The 20,043-nt window shown below is 46.8% G+C and overlaps 1 protein-coding gene across 8 annotated transcripts in view; it reads right to left on the bottom strand.

Annotated features, from left to right (window-relative positions):
* RERE (arginine-glutamic acid dipeptide repeats) overlaps positions 1-20,043 on the bottom strand; it is a 426,890-nt gene that overhangs the window by 82,421 nt on the left and 324,426 nt on the right. For all 8 annotated transcript variants that reach the window (XM_049618826.1, XM_049618828.1, XM_049618825.1 and 5 more), the window contains one exon: positions 11,793-11,891. In XM_049618826.1, the coding sequence (XP_049474783.1) occupies positions 11,793-11,891 (99 nt within the window). The remainder of the gene's footprint in view (positions 1-11,792; positions 11,892-20,043) is intronic.

Below are 20,043 nucleotides of genomic sequence, written 5' to 3'. Positions count from 1 at the left end.
TGGGGGGCAGGGGGAGAATGTGAGCAGATTATGAAGTCAGAGAGTTCTAAAGAGGGAGACACACTACCAGGGTCAGGCTGTTCCGGGGTCAAAAAACTGGAAAGCTGAGAAAGAACTTGGGCTGTCTCAAAGGACAACCAGAAACTAATTTTCAAACTTTTGTTTCTGCTAAAGGATTGGAGCATTTCATTTTTGTGGACTGGGCAGAGAGGGAGGATCCAAATATTCAGAGTCCATCCCAACTTTAAGCTACTTTGAGAGTCTGGAACAGCTTTGGCTGACGAAATCAAGGGTCCCAAGTGGCGTTCCGCCGGGAACACAGGGATAGGAACCACAGACCGGGGCCCAGTGCCTTCCACAAGCAAAGCTATTTTATTTTTAGATGAATGTTAGATGGGTTTTGAGTGCAGGTCAACCGCTCCCCACATCTATGCTTAATAACACCTTGTTAAATCCATTTTCTAAAACCCTTCTTTCAAAAATGGACAACCAAGCCTGCTTAGCTAGCTACGTTATCCTAACTAATTAGAGGCCCTAGATGGAAAAAGAAAATGATTAATTTAGGCTGAAAGTGCCTGTTTGGAAAGTGGCTTATTTGCAAGTGGGTAACGCCTGCATAGGCTTCAGGAACAGTGGCTCCCAGACAAGATGGGGGCTCGTGAGAGGAGAAAAGGGACTGAAGTGACACAGAGCAGAGCCACTGGTGACAGATCACCCTTCCCTCTGGCTCTGGGAGAGCCTGTAACACTTCTTAACGTGCATCTCTGGGGTCCAGAGGTTTTGTTTTATTATCGCTGATGGGGAAGATGAGAAAAATAAATTTACAATCAAAACTGACAAACCAGTTGCAAGGAAGCCAAGAACTCTTAGCGCTAGGACACAGGAGTCTGTGGGCATACGTGCTTTCAGATTTCTTAAACAGAGATGATTCTGTTAGCTGGAGATAAGCTATCAGTCCAGTTTTGCACCTGGGAAGTGAAAGGGAGGCGTGGCCGGCAGGAGGAAATTGGTATCAGGTCCAGATTTCCGGTCAAACACACCTGCCGGCCGTTGCAAAGTGTGCCCTTTCGCCCTTCCTTTCCCTCCCCTGTCATTTCTTACAGAGCAAACTAAAGCTCAAGGAGGGGACCTGACTTCCTCGACATCTCAAAGGTGGCTGGCGGCCTGAGGACTGTCGTCCAGCCTTGCGTTCTCTCTGAACGCGTCCCACCCCAATGAGCCTTCCAGAGAGGAGAGGGAAGGGTGTGATTTAAGCTCTTCCCTTCCTCCAGAGCTCAAGTGCGCTGCATTTCAGCCACATACTTCGTGCCCTCAGGTGGCAGAGTCGCGCAGGATGCCGGACAGCGACGGCAAAGCTGCAGGTGTTCAGTGTGGCACAGGCACTTCCCCCGTTTCCAGGACAGAGACCTTCCCAGTGTTCTCTGGGTCATAATCTCTGAACGTTTGACAAAAGGATCCAGGCTGACAGAGGATACGCTTAAAAGACAAACAAACAAACAAACAAAGCAGGTTCCAGACGCACACTTTAGCTATGAAGCCCGGTGTGGGCACACTCCTCAGCCCTCGGGCCGCACGGAGGCCTCCAGCCATTCTGCTCTGTTCTCTCAGTTCGGTTGTCGTTTTCCTTACAACTTTGCTTTGCTCTTTCCTTAATTCCCTGGTATATTTATTTGACAGTTCTTCTGTTTCCTCTCGCTGGGATCAACGACAGGGGATGGAGCCCTTTAAAAGGGAAGAAAATACTCTAGAAGTGACCAAACAGGGAGGCACACGAGAGGTTCGGGGGAAACCTGAGAGGCGGGGCGTAGTTTACCCACGTACCTCGGTCTCTAAGAAGACCGCCCCGAACCACCAGCCGGCCGGAAGAAAGAGATGTGCAAACAGGTCACTCCGCTCTCCAATGCGTAATGGGTGGTGAGGGAAGACGGGTTAGTCCGAGGGGCCGGAGCCACACCCACACCGGGCCTTCTCCTGAGGCTCTGGCCTCCTCTCCCCACCATCGCTCGCTCTCCCACGGCCAACAGGGCAACCACACATCAAGTATGAAGCGACGCTGGCAAGACGGAGCTCTCCCCGCTGGAGTCCAGGGAATGAAACCTCACACACCCGGACGGGGTTGGTTGCTTCTTCCAAAGGAAGCCACCGAGAAGGAAAGAACGGGCCACGTCCCGTCGGCTCTGCTGGAGCTAAAGCGCGCACCGGCCGTGGGCTCGGAGGAGAAGCCCCCGAGGCGGCAGCGGGGAGCTCAGCCAAAGGGGCCGCGAGGCCCTGGGGGGCGACCACCTCCACTCAGGTTCTCTTCCATCCGACCCAGTCCACACAGTAGCTTCGGATCGTCCGCCACATCCCAGGCCCTGGGCTCTGTGCTGGGGATACAAGGAGAATTCAACCAGAGGCCCTGACCTCGAGACTTCCTAGCCCCTCGTGGAAGTCCCCACACACACTTGCCGTCACAACCCAGCGCGGCGGACCTCCCCTCTCCCCAGCTCTTCGGCGCGCGGCTAACACACTGCGTGTGTTACCGGGTGATCTTGTTTTAACCCGTCTCCCCCACTGGAACGTCAGCTCCAGGAGGGCAGGGATTTCTGCCTGTTTCGTTCCGGGCCGCAGCACCGGCACCCAGAAGGGCGCCTGGCAGAGCGCCGTCCCGGTTCTCCGCCAACACCTGCGGAACGAACGGACGGGTGAACTTCCAACAGCAATCGACAATCAGAACTGAGTAAGTAACCCGGTGAGCGACACGAAGGGTCATCCCACGTTCACGTTCACGTTCACACAGGATCGACGGTAACGGAGAACGAGCGGGCTTGCCACCTGCAAGCCCCAACACCAGGCGCAAGAAATACAGAGCCAGCCAGCCAGCCAGCCAGCCAGCCAGCCGTGGGCCCGAGTGCTAAGCCGGTAAGGCCAACTGGGGGAAGTTCTCCTTTATGACCACCAAACACACTCTTGCTTCCCAACACCTCGGCACTTTGCTTTACGAATGTGGAAAATGCACTGGAATTCACCCGTATGAAGTACTTTGGAAACACGTCTTAAAGCAAATTCTGAAATATCAGTGGAAAGTGTCCTTTGACAGCATGCGGGGTGGGGGCGGAGGAAAGAACAACAACAAAACGCTACTAGGAAATGTAAAAAAAAGTGCGCTGGCACTCCAGTGAAGGGAGCGATTAGGGGGCTACCGAGGCCATTGTGACTTCTACCTAAGAGAGAATTTAGATTTAAGACACAAGAATGCCAGAGAAGAGGAGACAGTTTAAAAGAGTTACTTCCTCTCATCGGGGGGTTCCTTTTTTTTAACCTCCTGTTTCCTTCCCCCCACACTGAACTCCAGTTACCAGACTAACACAGTATGTTTCACCTGTGAAAACGTACGGCTCCAATGTCACCATACATAGAATGTTCCATGCATACACATTAAAATTGGCTCCAGCTCTGTTGCTAAGAAACTGCAGAAGGAAAGGGTTTTCCATCCTCTTCATTTATAAAATAACCACTTTGTCTACAGGAGAACAAATGCAATCTCTCAAGTCCCCTTGTGTCTTGTTCTCATTTTTTAAACGAACAGAGAAAGATGACGGAGAGTGGCTGAAAGTGTATGCTGTCGCCATTTTTTTTACATGCCCTTGGAAATGAGATGGAAAACAAGGTTTCAATAACCCACTGCTGTAGTATTTATTAATCTTTCAAGCTGAAGATTCCCCCCAATACTCCCCCACTTCAAGCAAAAATGAAAAATGTCCCGGGAAAATTGCTCTTTGATTTTAAAAGATTATCCTAAGCAGCAAGGAATAATTTGGGGTGTGCCTGCATGCAGTGTGGGGTTACTTCCCAGGTCTCTGTGCTGTTCCTCATTGCCCTAAGGCCTGAACTTGTACACGCACCAACATGCACACACACATTTAAATTAAATTGGTGCTGCCTCTTGGAGCCCAAGAACAGCACAACTTACTGTTGGTTTTAAACAAAATTACCTAGTATCAGGGCTAGGGGGTAAGGAACTTTAGAAACATACTGGTTAAAGAAAATGAGAAAAAGAACGGCCTTGTTTAGAAAAACAGGCATACTACCTTCTCTGACCACAGTTTAAAGAGGAAGCCTAGAAAGCAATAAAGCCACGTATGTGAAATGCAAGGTCATGGCTGAATTTGTAGATTTAACCCAGAGGCAACTTCTATTGACATGAAACACTGTAATAAATTTTTGAAATATCTCTCTCCTTCTAATGTTCAGCCTATCTCATTTACTAAAGGATTTTAAAATACGTTTCTCTTTACAGGTTGTTATGCAGTAGAGCCTTCCTGCAAACTAACTGACAAAATTGATTGCCTTATACCAACTCTTCCACACATATAATTGATTTTTAATTCACCGTCTCATTTTCGAATGGACTTGGCAGTAATATACTCCACTCTATTCACACTATTGACTTGTTTAAAAAAGGGTTTGATTCAAAGGCTGATGGGCGTCAATCATAGGAAAAATAGTTCAATCTCATTAATACTTGAAGCATTGTGCAAATTTTACTTGTATCTCTATTTTCCTCTTTTATTGACTTGTTTATTTTTTAAAGATTTTATTTTTTGAAGTCATCTCTATGTAGACCCAATGCGGGGCTCCCACCTACAAACCCAAGATCAAGAGGTGTATGCTCTACTGACTGAGCCAGCCAGGCACCCTTATAGTTTTCTTTTTTAACACCAAGGACAGATTTTTGCTATGGACCATAGGAACACATAACATGAGTAATATACATATACATATATATATACACATATATATGATTCAACTTATATATGTGTATATATATATGTATATGTATATAACTTATGTGTAAATAATATGCCAAAATGTCTACTTATCTTTCCTACCCTCCTATCTCAGAATTAAGTTGTTCGTAAGAGGCAGTACCAATTAATTTAAAATTAGAGGAAGGGTAATTAGTTGAGAGAAACAGCTACTTCAATTTAAAATTTACTAACTACCTATTCTGTGTTGTAGAGGTATAGAAAGGTACCTCTAGTTCAAGTTCTGGGTATATCGTAAACATTCTCAGATTAAGATTTCTTATGAAAGTGAGAATTCCAATAAAATGATTCAACTTATGAAAGTTTACAAACACATACACCAATGTACATACAGGAACAAAGACACAAAGAGGGCAGGAAACCTAGAAACTGGGATGGTAGTGAGGTTTCAACTCCCCTGTAATGATTTTGTAATGATATCCTCACAACAGAGATGATTCACATAAAATTTACAAGAGAAAAAAAAACGAATGGGTTCATATTAGATGACCGACAGGACCCTCCTATCACCAACATTTCTGAAGGACTATATAAAATGCCCCACAACTCTAGAAACCTGGTCGTTTCTAAAAATCGATACCATACAATTAAGGCTTCCCTTATATTGAAAATACACAACTTAAAACTAAACGCTGAGATTATGGACATCTGAAAACCCACACGATGGTAACTGCAGGCTGAGGAGGGCTGGTTCTCTTCCCCTGTCATCATCCCCATCTCTGCTTTCACCTCCAAAACCTCCTGCTGCCAGACAGGACCTTAACTCTGGTTTTGCTGTGGATTCCATTTTCTACAGCTGCCACACAAACAGCAGATAAAATTCATTGTATTTTTGCCCCACTAAGCAGCTCTGTCTTCTGGCACATCCAGATGCCTGGCTTGAAAAGAGCGAACAAGGAAAACAATGTTTTCTTGAGCAGACATTCCAAAAAGGGCCTAACAGAGGCGTCTGAAGACGCTGCTGGGAGAGACACCCCTCAAACAGCTGTGCGTGTCCTGTGGCAATCACTCCTTGACCAGCCACACGGGTTCATCGGTTTACAAATATTCAGACAATTAGTTTGGCATGTCTTGTCAATTTTGAAAGAAGGATCGTCGTTTGTGTTTATGATAACACTGAGCTTTATGCTGAAGGACAGCTTAGACGTTTTAAAATTTATGAATTTGTAAATCCATGCACACGACCAGGTACAGTTTCTCACCGCACCAGGGATGAACTATCTTTGGATAAAAATGTTAGAGATCATTTGTATCTAGGCTGTTCACTCAATGTAGGACATCAACGCTGATACCCAATATTGAAAGGGAAGCATATTTCCAGATAAAAGTTACAGTTACCCATGACCAAGTGGAATCCCCTGCGGGAACACCAGAAGCAACAAAGCCTGGAGTTTTGCTGAAAGCCACCTGGACATGAAAAGAACGTCCCAAACAAACCTGGCCAAGTGGATGGGAAGCAAAGGGTGAAGCGTGCAGCTCAGTGCAGCACCCAACCTTACAACCTTGCAAGTCAGGCCACACTCCACAAGGAAAATGCAGGCCCTGAATTTTAAAAAGAATTCAATTAGCATCCCCAGCATTTCCATAATCAACAGCTGAATGCTAATTAAGAGCACAGCAGCCAGCAGCAATGGAATCCCAGCGCAATAAGCAACAGCAAGCACAGCAAATGCTACCTTCAGCTCACGTGCATAAATAAGCAGAATTAATAACTACCCGAGCATGGAAGGGTGACTTAATCTGTTTCGATTAGGTGCAGTTCAGCCTGGGGCCTTTGTGGTATATTTAAATGTGTTCATCATGTTTAATTAAAAACCTAATAATCTAGAGTTTCTTTTACTTTTTCTTTTCTTTTTTTAACAAGTTCTGATCAGTATTTTTCTCCTCTTTCTCTTCCTAAGTCCTACTCATTTAAATGGCTCCCTGATACGGAACAATATTTTTAGCATAACGTAAGTGAAACTGGTTAACCGTCAGTACAACTCCCAAACGCAGTAGCCAGCCATGCACTTTGGTTCCATCCAACTGACCTAGCATTTCTTCGAAACTGCCTCTCTGATCTGACCCAGTTTATTTAGCCTGAGAGACTGCCTTGAGCTAGCTACCAAGGAGTTTCTCACTCATTCCACTAAAGCAGAGCTCAACTGTCACTTTCTGGCCTAGAATTTGACAGAAATTGGCCCAAATCTGGTATCCATTCCCCAAGATTTAAAGTATTTCAGCCCCCAAAGAAACTTCAGTAAGAAATACCATATCTACAGGGGCACGCGCCTAGGTGGCTCAGTTGGTTAAGCGTCCAATTTTGACTCGGGTCATGATCTCACAGCTCCTAGGTTTGAGCCCCATGTCAGGCTCTGTGCTGACAGCTCGGAGCCTGGAGCCTGCTTCAGATTCTGTGTCTCCCTCTCTCTCTGCCCCTCCCCTGCTCATGCTCTGTCACTCAAAAATAAATAAACATTTAAAAAAATAGTAACATATAAAAAAGAAACACCATTATCAATAGATACACAAGCGGTCAAAGGAATCACGGAGAGAAAATGTAAAATGAAAAGCCTCTCACTGTGTAATTTTGAGGCCTAAAATCTCAACAATTAGTTAATATCTGAAAGACCTAGGACGAAGAAATTGGGTGGTGTTATCACAAAGAATATAGGAAATTTTTTCCAAAGGTAAAATTTTAAGGTCAGCTTTGAGCGCATGTAAAAGTTTTTCTCTGATGCATAATTATTAACTATTACAAGTTTTAAAATGTTGGAGTGAAGGCGATCTTTTTTTTTTTTTAATATTTATTTTGAGAGAGAGAGAGACAGAGTGCAAGTGGGAGAGAGGCAGAGAGAGAGGGAGACACAGAATCCAAAGCAGGCTCCAGGCTCCGAGCTGTCAGCACAGAGCTCAACGCAGGGCTCGAACTTTCGAACCTCAAGATCATGACCTGAGCTGAAGCCCCAGGACGATCTTAATTAAAGAACCTTGGGTGCCTGGGTGGCTCAGTGGGTTCAGTGTCTGACTTTGGCTCAGGTCACGATCTTGTAGTTCGTGGGATTGAGCCTCATGTCGCTCTCAGCTGTCAGGACAGAGCCTGCTTCAGATTCTTTGTCCACCCCTGCCCCCCACCTCCGTCCCTCCCCGGAAGATGTGCGCTCTCTCTCTCAAAAATAAACATTAAAAAAAATTTTTTTTTAATCTTTATTCACTTTTGAGAGACAGAGCATGAGTGGAGGAAGGGCACAGAGAGAGGGGAGACACAGAATCCCAAGCAGGCTCCAGGCTCTGAGCTGTCAGCACAGAGCCCGATGTGGGGCTCGAACCCACGAACCGTGAGATCATGACCTGAGCCGAAGTCAGACGCTTACTGACTGAGCCACCCAGGTGGTGCCCCCAAAATAAACATTTTTTAAAAATTAAAAAAAAAATCTTTACAAACAATAATCTTGAATAAAGAGTTGTTAATATTCTTCAAGCCCCTCTTAGAGACATTAGTCTCTACCAGACCCCATCAGTTAAGTCCCTGCTCTTAAGTTTATGAACTAGGAGGGCAATCAACTCAGAAGTAAAGCCTGTGAGGAGGAGCGGAGGAAGGGGCAGGAAAAAGCCAGGGGCAGGCTGCTAACAAACGCTGCAAACTGGGGAAACAACTCAGAAGAGGGCGCGATCAGAGCGGGCTGGGCCCGGGAACTGCCCTGAACCTCAAAGAGCGGTGAAAAGCAGCGAGGGTGTGCACTGGCGAGATGGGGAGAGATTTGTCTGATCAGGGAGCAGTGCACCCGCAGGAGCCAGGACGCACAGGGGCCGCGTGTTCCCAGCCCGGCCAGGGGTTCGCACTGTCAGGTGCTCATTCCACCAACCCTTGCACACAGGAGTGTCCGGTTCATATAAATGCAAAGGAAAACAACTTCATCGACGCTGCTGCAGTTAGATCAAATGGATATACTGGAGGCAGTGATGCTTAAAAATAAGTAAAATGTCAGGGCGCCTGGGTGGCTCAGTCAGATGAGCGTCTGGCTCTGGATTTCGGCTCAGGTCATGATCTCACTGTTTGTGGCTTTGAGCCCCGCGTTGGGGCTCTGTGATGACAGTGTGGAGCCTGCTTGGGATTCTCTCTCCCCATCTCTCTCTGCCCCTTCCCCTCCAAAATAAATAAACTAAAAAATAACTAAGACGTCCAGGTACACAGAAAACATGGGAGGGGAAAAAGAAGAGAGGTAGGCCCACGTACTTACTTTAGTTGGGACACGCTTTGCTTACTCCTGTTGAGTGCTGGGGTGGGAAATGAGGGGACTTCCAGGGAAGAGGCCACACACACAGAGGGTGATGCTCTCGCAGCCAAAACCAGGCCAAGGCAGGACCTCACTAGTGATGGTGCCTCGCTGCCACATCGAGCTGGTCCAAGATTTGAGAGGCTCCCTTCAGCCTATCAATTATTCAATCCCTCTTTCCCATTCACTTTTGAGGTTTTAGAAAATGAAGCTTAACTTCCTATAAATAAGGGGACGGCCATTTGATCTCTGAGTTCTGCAAGGGCTGGAGGCCTGCCAACATATTTCTCAAAACCTACACCGAAACAAGAAGCAGACACGATAGAAATGAGCCCAATGACAAGGGCTTATGCAGTTACGGACCATTATCATGTCCGCCTAGAGTCGTGCTTCACTTTTTAAAATAAAGCCGAGCGTTTTCTGATGTGTAAGACTCCCCTTTCCCTCCCACCGGCTGCCGACAGCAGGGACACGGTTCACATTGTGCCCAAGAGAAGCGAGTGCAGCAGGAAAAGGAAAGCAGCTTTCTTTTAAGTGGGAGTCTTTAAATTCCAGGGCGAATGAGAGGTCTGGGAGACAGGAAGGGTGAGTGCCTGGCCGCCCGGCCGCTGAGGAGCCCCGGGGCGTCAGCGCTAAGGAAGGAACAAGAAGGGCATCGGGGCACGTGGGCGCTGATGGGGTCTCCGGGTTGGTGGCATTTCACACATTCCTTCCATCCTTTCACCTCCCCACATCTTTCTGTCACCAAGACTTCCCGAGGAACTTTAAAATTTCATCAGTCACAAGTCGGATCTCCTTGTCACAGAAACGGGTCCACAGTGAAAACCACATCCACGGGACTTTACAAAACAAACAAATGTGACGTGTGTACTCTGCCAGTGTCTGAACAGGAACAGATGTTTAAGATGCCCCCAACTCTTTACTGATCGTGTAAAGGTTTTAAACTTTTAATTTCTAAACAGCAGCACCCACCTCATCATGCGTCTGATAAGCTGCAAGTGTTAACGGGCTATGAAAAAGCTCTCTCCCGACCAAGCCTTCAGGGGCCGCTTCAGTCCGCCCCTGCTACCTCCTCGTCTCCTACTTTGCCCCCGACTGCCCAACCCCCACGTGGCCTTTCCTCGAACAATCGCCTTGGCTCTTGCTCCAACGTGCACCCAGGGTCTCGCCATTTCCCACCGGCACTGCCACCATGCTGTCCGCTCACCGGTCTCAGGCCCGGATGCTCGCAACTGCCCCGGAAGCCCACCTGCGACTCAGTGGCCAGAGGGCGCCCGCCAGCAGATGATGGTACCCTCTGCTCAGAATCTGCCCACGCAGAGCGAAGAGCAAGGCACCGACCGTGGGTCCGCAGGCCGCGCCCGATCCCCGCACTATCCCTTCCCCGCAGACACATGCCTGCCTCCGTCCTGAACGCACCCGGGGCCCGGAGTTCTCTCTCCCGGCCACGCTTTCACCGTAGGGCCCCGATCTAAAAGGCTCACCTCTGCTCAAATGGTTCTTACCAGGCCTTTCCTCAGCCCCTTCTGCCACACAGCCCCTCACCCAGCTTACTCCCCATCCTCCTTGCCTACTCCGTCTTCCCCAGCGTGTGTGTGTACCGCCACTCAACAAATATTGATTTACAGACGGTCTCTCCTCTGAAAACAAACACAAGCCTCGTGAGGAGGGACCTTTGCTCTTGATACGGCTCCTAGCACAGCACCCGGCACACAACAAGTACTCGATAAATATTGCCGAAATAAACAAAAGGGCAAGATCAGGAAAGCACCAAGAGCTTCTAAGCACGCTTTCTTAGCAGATTCAGAACACAGGCGAGGAACTTAAAATCGACAGGTCTACCAGTGACAGCCGCCATCTTCGTTTCTTTCAACCTAAAGGGCAAACGTCAAGCCGTAACACGCAAACACGAGACCGTATCTGCAAGAGCACAAGCAGTCTGTAAGTCTCTGACAGCAACGCCTTTCAGAAGTCACAAGATGGGGATGTAGCTCCATGGGAACTCAGTCGGCTGGGACAGGAATCCGTGGGTTTTCAATCTGTGCTTGTGGGCACCTATCTTATCTCCCTACCTTCTTTGCTGAGCCACGATGACAGGACGAATATGTAAGATCCACTATATTTATATAATCGGGTCTATGCTACCTGCTTTTGAGTAACGTCCTTCAGCAGGTTAGGGATCCCGCTGGCCCTCCAAATAAAAACAAGGCAACAGCCCCGCTCTAGGTTACGCAGCAAATGGTTTTAACGCTTATGTCTTAAGGGGCATGTGGGCGGCTCAGTCGGTCGAGTGTCCGACTCGGCTCAGGTCGTGATCTCACGGTTCATTGAGTTCGAGCCCCGAGTCAGGCTCTGTGCCGACAGCGCCGAGCCGGCTTCAGATCCTCTGTCCTCCTTTCTCTGCCCCTCCCCTGCTCACGCTTTCTCTCTCAAAAATAAAAAATAAGCATTAAAAAATGCTTATGTCTTAAAATAGGCATCAAACGCTGACTTGCTGAAACCAGCCAACCAACCCTACAGATTCTTCTGTCTTTCCATGAAACCGGAGAACATCCTTCCCACTGAGCTTCCTAAAAAGCAAGTCTTTCTGTGCAACTTTGAGGTTTAAAGTCTCCTTCCTTTGACTGCTGGGTACCATGGACAGTCCCCGGAGGAGCAGGGAGGTCACGCACGGAGAAGCAGACACCCCGGTGACCCAGACCGCAGGGCCAGTCCCGTCCGAGCTCACCACTTCGTCCTCGGTCCAGCACTTCTCGATCAGCTTGGGCACGGGCTTCTTGACCAGGCGCTGCAGGGCTTTGCCAGCGTCATAACCACTTTCATGGAGCTAAAGCAACAACAACAACAACAGTTTTAGTCAGATAAGTGTGCCAAGTAGCAGATCTGGAAGCAAATCAATGAAAGAGAAGCCCTGCGTTTGTCCTGACAGAAGAATCACGGAACGGGCATGCTCGTCAGCAGAATTCACATCCCCCCACCCCAGGTCCAGCTGTTCGGGGAAAGGGAGGCAGGCAAGGCAGAGAACATTTTGGCAAGAACAGAACAACGTTAAGAACGGTAACATTTACTGAACATCTGACCTGGCACAGAGGTAAACACATTCCTCGTGCTCATTATTTTTTTTTAATCCTGTATTTTTTTAATTCTCTCATTTAAGCTTATGGGGCAGGAAGTATAGTCACCTCATTTTATGGATAAGGAAACTGAGGCATAGAAAGGTCAAGTGTAAAGGTGCTCACCACACTAAACCAGTAGGCGGTAAAGCCAAGACTCCGACCAGGCAACATGATTCCCACTCACCCTCGTCCCCTTCTCCCCAGAGCAGTTCAAAGACCTACTGCATTATGTTATCTCCTGGCAGCATTTCTGAAGTCTTGCTACTGTAGTCATTTCATTAAAAAAATCTGAAGTACCTAAACTATACGAGCTTTGTAATGAAACTCTATAACAGTATACTAACCGCTCAGTACACACGAAGGAAGATACTGGTTTACCTACACATTCCTCTTAGGACCAGACTTCTCTCTCATCAAAGGCGATCAACTTTTCCCACTCCACATCCTTTCCAACCCCAGGCAGTGCCGGACACCGCTCCCCCTCTCTATCTCGCAAAGACACTCCTTTCCTGTTCACGTGACCCCAGTCCTCTTCCACTTGCAGACAATGGAGTGAAGGAGCAGGTAGAAGGATCCTCTGGCTTAACCTCCCACCTCCCACCTGTGGCTGTCACTTCAGAATTCTCACCGGAAATCTGACTTTCCTCTACACATCTAGTTCCCTGGCACAAGAATCCGTTTTGGCTAGGGGTGCCTGGGTGGCTCGGTCGGTCGAGCGTCTGACTTCGGCCCAGGTAACGATCCCACGCTCCGTAGGTTCCAGACCCACGTTGGGCTCTGTGCGGACAGCTCAGAGCCTGGAGCCTGCTTTGGATTCTGCATCTCCCTCTCTCTCTGCCCCTCTCCCACTCTGTCTCTCAAAAATAAATGAACGCTAAAAAAAAAAAAAAAAAAAAAAAAAAAATAAATTATGAATCCGTTTTGGCTAAGACCTGTATCTCCAGTACCTCACAGTCCGTTGCGTATGGAGATCCAGCAGAAATACCAGTTACGTTAATAAATAAATTCCTTCAACTATCATCCCTATACAGACTCCACCCCAATCTAAAGCTCAGTTGATTCAAATTCATTTGGCCTCATGCTGACTGAGCGCCTACCGTGTTCTAGGCAATGTAACAGACCCCAGGCATACACCAGTGAACGAAACAGGCAAAGGCACCCCTGCGCTCGTGGAGTAGACCCGACCTTCTCACCCATGCTTCGATCCCTTACCTGGATGATTCACCAGCATCTGCTGCAGACTCAGTACAAATAAAGTACAAACCTTAGTAACCCATGATTTTTATTTCAGGAAACTTGCAAACCACTGGGGATGTGTTGTGAGGACACAATACAGATGAGATGACGAGACCAAGTAGGCTGTAGTAATTGCTACCCACCCCGGTGTAAGTGAAGAGCTCCACACTCAGAAGACAAGAGCGTGCAGTGTTTCTCCTCTTTAGTAGAAGAGTCATAGGAAAGACACACAGACCGCCTTCCTGGCAACTGCAGCAGGCCTAGGCTGAGCATATAGTAAGCCTGCAGTAAATATTTGTTGAATAAATTAAAATAATATTTGAAACATACCCAGCAAGCCTCTCTTCTAACTATTCAACTGCTATTGGAAGGGCTATGACAAATATCCATTTTCATCGTTCAGTCAGAGAAAGTATTACAAGTTAAAATTTCCTGAGTATTCTCACAGTTTGGGGGACCTCAATTAATTTTAAATCCAGGTCCAAGGAAGTCCAGGCTATATGTTAATTATAACAACAAGTCCCTACATTAAAACGAAACAGAACAAAACACCTATAGCAACAATCCACGTTGGATCCTGTTTTGATGATGATACTGGGTGTGTGCTGAGGGTATATGTCGTGAATATGAATGCTAGATATTAACTTTTATACCTTTGTAACATTCATCATTAGACTTTAAAAAATAAAATAGTATACTATACTATAAATACCATACTAAATAAATCCTAAAATAAAATAGCATAATTTGGAAATGTTTGAAAACTGTCCAGGGTTGCCTGGGTGACTCAGTCAGTTAAGAGTACAACCCTTGGTTTCGGCTCAGGTCATGATCCCAGAGTCATGGGATCGAGCCCCGCCTCGGGCTCTATGCTGAAAGCACGATTCTCTCTCTCCCCCCTCTCTCTGCCCCTCCCCTGCTTCCACTCACACTACACATGCTCGTTCTCTCTCAAAATAAACCTAAAAAAAAAAAAAAACCCGTCTAATCTAGACTTCTTTCAGAGATATAAAAAGATGAAAACAAAGTTAGGTTTTCAAATTTTGCCCAATATCTAGAACAAGCAGATACGTGTCAAGCTCTGTAATATAACAAGAATCTAGAATATGAGGTTAACAACATGGATCAGAACCGAATAAGAGAAAAAAATTGCAGGCCTATTTCATTCTTTAAAAAGCACATATTTTAGTGATAATCTGAAGTCAATTCAAGTCGATCAGGTCATAAATTCTTAATAGAAAGCTTATGGGAGACTAACAACATTTCTTCAGAGGTAATTATATATATATCTGGGGTAATTGTAAAGAGACAAAAGACCGTGGACTCTGGAGCTAGACAATCAGATTCAAACACTAGGTCTGTTACTTACTAAGTATGTGAACTCAGACGAGCTACTCATCTTCTCTGGGCCTTAATTTTGTCATCTTTAAAAATGAGTAGAGGGGCACCCGGGTGGCTCAGTCAGTTGAGCGTCCGACTTCAGCTCAGTCCATGATCCCACAGTTTGTGGGTTTGAGCCCCGCGTCGGGCTCTGTGCTGGCCGCTTGCCCAGAGCCTGGAGCCTGCCTCGGATTCTGTGTCTCCTTCTCTCTCTGCCCCTCCCCTGTTCATGCTCTGTCTCACACTGTTTCTCAAAAATAGATAAATGTAAAAAAAAAAAAAAAAAAAAAAAAAAAAAAAAAAAAAAAAATTTTTTTTTTTTAATAAAAATGAGTAGAACAGGGGCGTCTGGGTGGCTCAGTCAGTTAAGTGTCCAGCTCTTGATTTTTGGCTCAGGTCATGATCTCACAGTTGTGAGACTGAGCCCCATGTCGGGCTCCACGCTGATGGCGCGGAGCCTGCTTGGGATTCTCTCTCTCTCTGCCCCTCCTCCCGCCCTCACGCGCACACTCGGGCATTCTCTCTCTCTCAAAATAAAAATTAAAAATAAAAATTAAATTAAAAATAAAAATAAACTTTAAAAAATGGAAGAGTGAGAACTTCTACCTCTTAGGGGATTATGAGGTTAGCATTAGAAAAAAGCATGAAGATTGCCCAGAACTGTACCTAGCACGTAATATACTAAATGAGTATTAGCAATTCATTTTTAAAAGGGAAGAGAAAAAAAATAAAGGAAGGAGCCTCTACTCAATTTTCACCAATTTTCTAGATTAGACAGTAGTCTTTCCAGAGAGAGAAAAAAACTGTTAAACTATAAACAAAACCACTTATGTTTCACATGATTATTCATGTTCATAATTTTGGAAGTTTGACTAAAACTCTGGTACAGTACACAGGAAAAATTAAGAAGAATTTTAAATCTTCTGTGGCTGATGGGAGAACGTAAGTCCTGTTCCAAAAGTGAGCGGCTGAAGGAGCGGAGCCAATGAAACGTCATCAGCCCTCCCTGTGCCATTCCTGCCTCTCGGGGAACCGAGGACGGTTCTGAACGAGACTCGGAAGACAGGTTCCAAATGCCTCGCCGAGCTTCTGGTTGTCTGGTCTGTCGGACAGGCTGGCCAGTGCGTGTGCGGCGCCCTCCAAGAGATCCCCGCCGGGTGGCTAATGTCCCCGAAGCACAGGCTGGCGCTCGCACCCCTGCACGAATCTGCACTGGACACCACGCTCTCCGTGGCGTGGGCCGTACCCTGGGCTTCCTGCTGCTACTCTGCTCTCTAAATACTGGCCAATGCCTTGCTTTCGTCCCGTCCACCGTCTGCCTGTCCTCTTAAAATATCCCCGTTCCTGACCTTTCCGTGGAAGGAATCCAATAAATATTTAGTGTCTACACCTCCCCCCTCTAGAAAGACATTCAAAAAGTCAGAACTACGGGATTGTTCACCAACAGTGATGAAATATTTACTGAACAAATGAAGTTCGGGCATTACTGCGCTGTCCTCAATATGCATAAAGGCTGGGACACAGGCTGGGTCGGGGGGGGGGGGGGGGGGGGTGGGTCTGCCTTCCCTCTTCCTAGGGAACCAAAACAAACCTCTCTACACACTCACCTTCTTCTGAATGTTACTAACATTTATTTCTACTTTCTAGGAATTCTAAGAACACTCTGAGTTTTCATTTCTTTATGGAAATACTTTAATGATACTTCATTAAAGATGTACTTTTAGCATACAAAAAGTCATTATGGCCCACACAACTTCACAAAAATGAAGATTACATTTTTGAGCCCTTGGGGAAAATTACTGTTGTTGAGGACACCCTTCGTTCCTTCCACAGGTGTTTGCAGAGTGCTAAACTGCCAGGGACAGATATAGCTCACGAAGAACAAAGAGAACGGTCATCAGGAAAGTAAGACCGAGAAGGGTCTGTAACAGTCACTGCAAAGTCTCAGTCTTGCAGAACGTGTCTATCTAAATCTCACATTCAAAATCTAGGGTCCCAAAAGGCTGGGGACTACCTTCTTTAGTCCACGTATCAAGCAACAAGGAAGGCCTTCTAAAAGGGGGTTTGTTTTCTAGATGACCACGAAGATTTCCTTTCTTTGGGTTGGAGACAAAATAATGCTTGAGGAAGAGCTTAACTGGGTATTTCCACTGTATTCCTGATGTAAATCAGAATTAAGTCTACCAAAATACTGGCTATCTTAAATCTCTAAAATTGTCATTAGCAACATTCCCCTCTAATATAGTGTCGAGCTCTAACAGATTAAAGTAATTTCATCTTGAGGAAAACATGATGTGGGTTTCAAATTTTAAACCCCTGATCACAGCCATACACACACATCCATATAGTCAGGAAATGCAGTATAGGCTTCCCAATATCGCTAAGGTAAAAGGTCCTTTAATGTGAATAAAATTCTCTTCCATTTCTCCAGAGAAGACTGTTCAAAGAAATTGCAACGAAGACAGGGGGAGAACCCCTCAAACGTCTTACAGCTTCACTTTGTAGCCTTGGAAAAGCAATTAAAGCAAGGTAAGTAAACCTTCTGTCCATTCTGCAACCGAGCAAGGCTGGTAAGATTTGGGATTAAATGCGATTTTAATGTAGAGTACAGTGAGCTGTACCATTTTAGAGCAGATGGGAAAAGACCACTGCAAAATGCAGGGACCAAGAAAAAGCATCGTTACTCAACCAGCTTCCAATGTTTACGAGCTACTGGGGAGAGAAGCATTTAGATCTTACACCATCCCCATCACCCCGCCAGCCACTAAAGCAGGATGTCATTCAGCAGAAACCACTGTTTTCAAATCCATCATCACAAGGGGTGCGTGTGTGTGTGTGTGTGTGTGTGTGCACGCGCCCCGCACGTAATCCAATGATCAAGGAGGCACAGACTTGTAAATCTGCTGCTTCCGCATCACTGAACTGCAAGTCTGCACTTCTACACGAGTAAAATCAGTCTTTCCCTAAACCACAGGTCGATACCCGGGGAATCTGATAACAAGACGGTGGTTCTTCAACGCGCCAGCCTTTCAAGTCACTCCATCCCGGAACGATCCCGGCCCGGTTGTTTTCCTGCGCTTTGCTCTTTGTTCCCCGGGCCTGGCTCCGCAGAACCCTCGGGCCGCGTTCCTTCCTCGGCCTTTGGTCCGTTCACTGTGAAACGGCCAACAGGACCCTCCCGCACCGGGGGCCCACCCGCGTCTACCGGGCCTCCCGGCGGCCGTGGGGCCCCGGGGGGACGGCCCCGCCTCAGAGGCAGGCTGCGGGCACCACGTTCTCTCTGCCCCCCGTCCCGTCAGCAAGGGCCAGCTAAGCGGCTCCCAGGGCCACCGCCGCGCTAGCAAGGCCCCGCACGAGCGAGCCAGCCGGGCGGACGCGGCAGGAGCCGTGGCGCTAAAAACGAGAGCAGCTTGAGGAACACGCTCCCGGTCTGGTTCCACCGTGGCAAACGGAACCGCCACACCGAACCCGCAGAGCCAAAGCCACCGCGCCACACGCAAGCGCATTTAGCCAGTTGCGTGAAAAGCTCTCCGCGACTTCAGGCGCCCGGCAGCCCCTTCTGTGGAAACCGCCCCAGAGTCCGTGCCTTCTGTCAACACCTAGCGAACCCAGCGCGGGATCTGGGGCAGGAGACGGACTCTTGTCAGCAGTTGTGTCACAAACCGGCCGCGCTGAGGTTTTCGACCGTCAAACGGGCCTAACACCACCGTCCCTCAGCCGCGTCCAAAGACAACGGAAGGTACTAAATGAGATACGACGTGACAAGATACGTGAAATGTCAAAAAGCTACGCGCCGTGTAGCGGTGTCTTCACCACAGGGAACATTTCAGGTACACATCTCTCACCTAAGACTACCGGGCACATACAAGTTCAGTAGATCATCTATCGTGCAGCGCTGGGGCCCACGCACCCTCGATGGTCAGCTGCGGCTTCTGACCTCTCCGGGATCAGCAGGAAGAAAGGATCGTGCCACAAGAAGAAAAACACATTTCTGCATAATTGCCCAAGTTAAATCTGCAACTCTCGCTCTGCCTGACAAATCACTCCCTGCTTATTACTTTCTATAATTTAATATATATAAGTGCTTTACTGGCAAGCTTCTCGAAAGAATAAATAATACTTAATGACTGCCTACAGTTTAATTAACTCATGATTGAACTTCTCATGGATTGCTATAAACATTAAATTATATCCTTCCTCAAAGCTGCCATGGATGGAGATCTTGTTTCAAGCTTTAACTCTCCTGCCTAAACAATTTTGAATTTGCAGCAAATCTGTATATTGCACAGGGAGGTGAGAGAATCAACCTTAATGCCTGGTTATAAAGTATGTTATTTTATAGAGCAAAAACGAGGTCTTAACTTAAATAAGACTGAATGTGCGCACATGTCCAAACACCTCATTTATATTACAGCAATCATTAAGCATCTCTGGATCCCAGGCAGTCTTATTAGCACAAACTCTGTATTACCACAAGGCTTCAAGTTTCTGCTGTGGCTTCTCATCTTAGCTGCCATTTTCTGTCTGCGTGATGCTGCAAATAAATTTTCCTTTTGGCACGGCTCAGCTGTCAGGCACCCCTGTTCTATAATGAACCCATGAATTACATCTCCCTGCTCTGACATCTCCGGTCTCACACATCAAAATATTGTTCTTCGATTGTAATTTATAACTTAATTTAAATGTCCCTTTTGCTATGACCTTTTTAGATCAAATGGCATCGCATCTGGCAGTTTCTCCTACCCCAAAGCATCCTTTTGCAATTATAGCCATTATAATAACTACAGAAAAAGCCTTAGACTGCATTCATGCTAAATATTAAATAATTGCAGTCCATTAAGAACAGTATTAGGTTTAAAAGTCTTTTGCTCTGTGAAATGTTTATTTGCAAGAAAGTGCCAAAATAGCTTAGAAAGGAAAAAAAGTGGGATTTGGAAGAGATCTTAAAATTCTCCGTGTAGTTCTAATTATTTCAACCATTTACATAAATGAGAAAGATCTCAAAGAAGTCAAAGACAAAACTTTTTTTTTTTAATTAATGTTTATTTATTTTTGAGACAGAGAGAGACAGAGCATGAACGGGGGAGGGGCAGAGAGAGAGAGAGGGAGACACAGAATCTGAAACAGGCTCTAGGCTCAGAGCGGTCAGCACAGAGCCCGACGTGGGGCTCGAACTCATGGACCGCGAGATCGTGACCTGAGCCGAAGTCGGCTGCTTAACCGACTGAGCCACCCAGGCGCCCCAAA

The sequence above is a fragment of the Panthera uncia genome (assembly GCF_023721935.1).
Source record: "Panthera uncia isolate 11264 chromosome C1 unlocalized genomic scaffold, Puncia_PCG_1.0 HiC_scaffold_4, whole genome shotgun sequence".
Lineage (NCBI taxonomy): Eukaryota > Metazoa > Chordata > Mammalia > Carnivora > Felidae > Panthera > Panthera uncia.
Note: the sequence above shows the minus strand (reverse complement) of the source record. Positions and strands in the feature narration are given on the sequence as shown.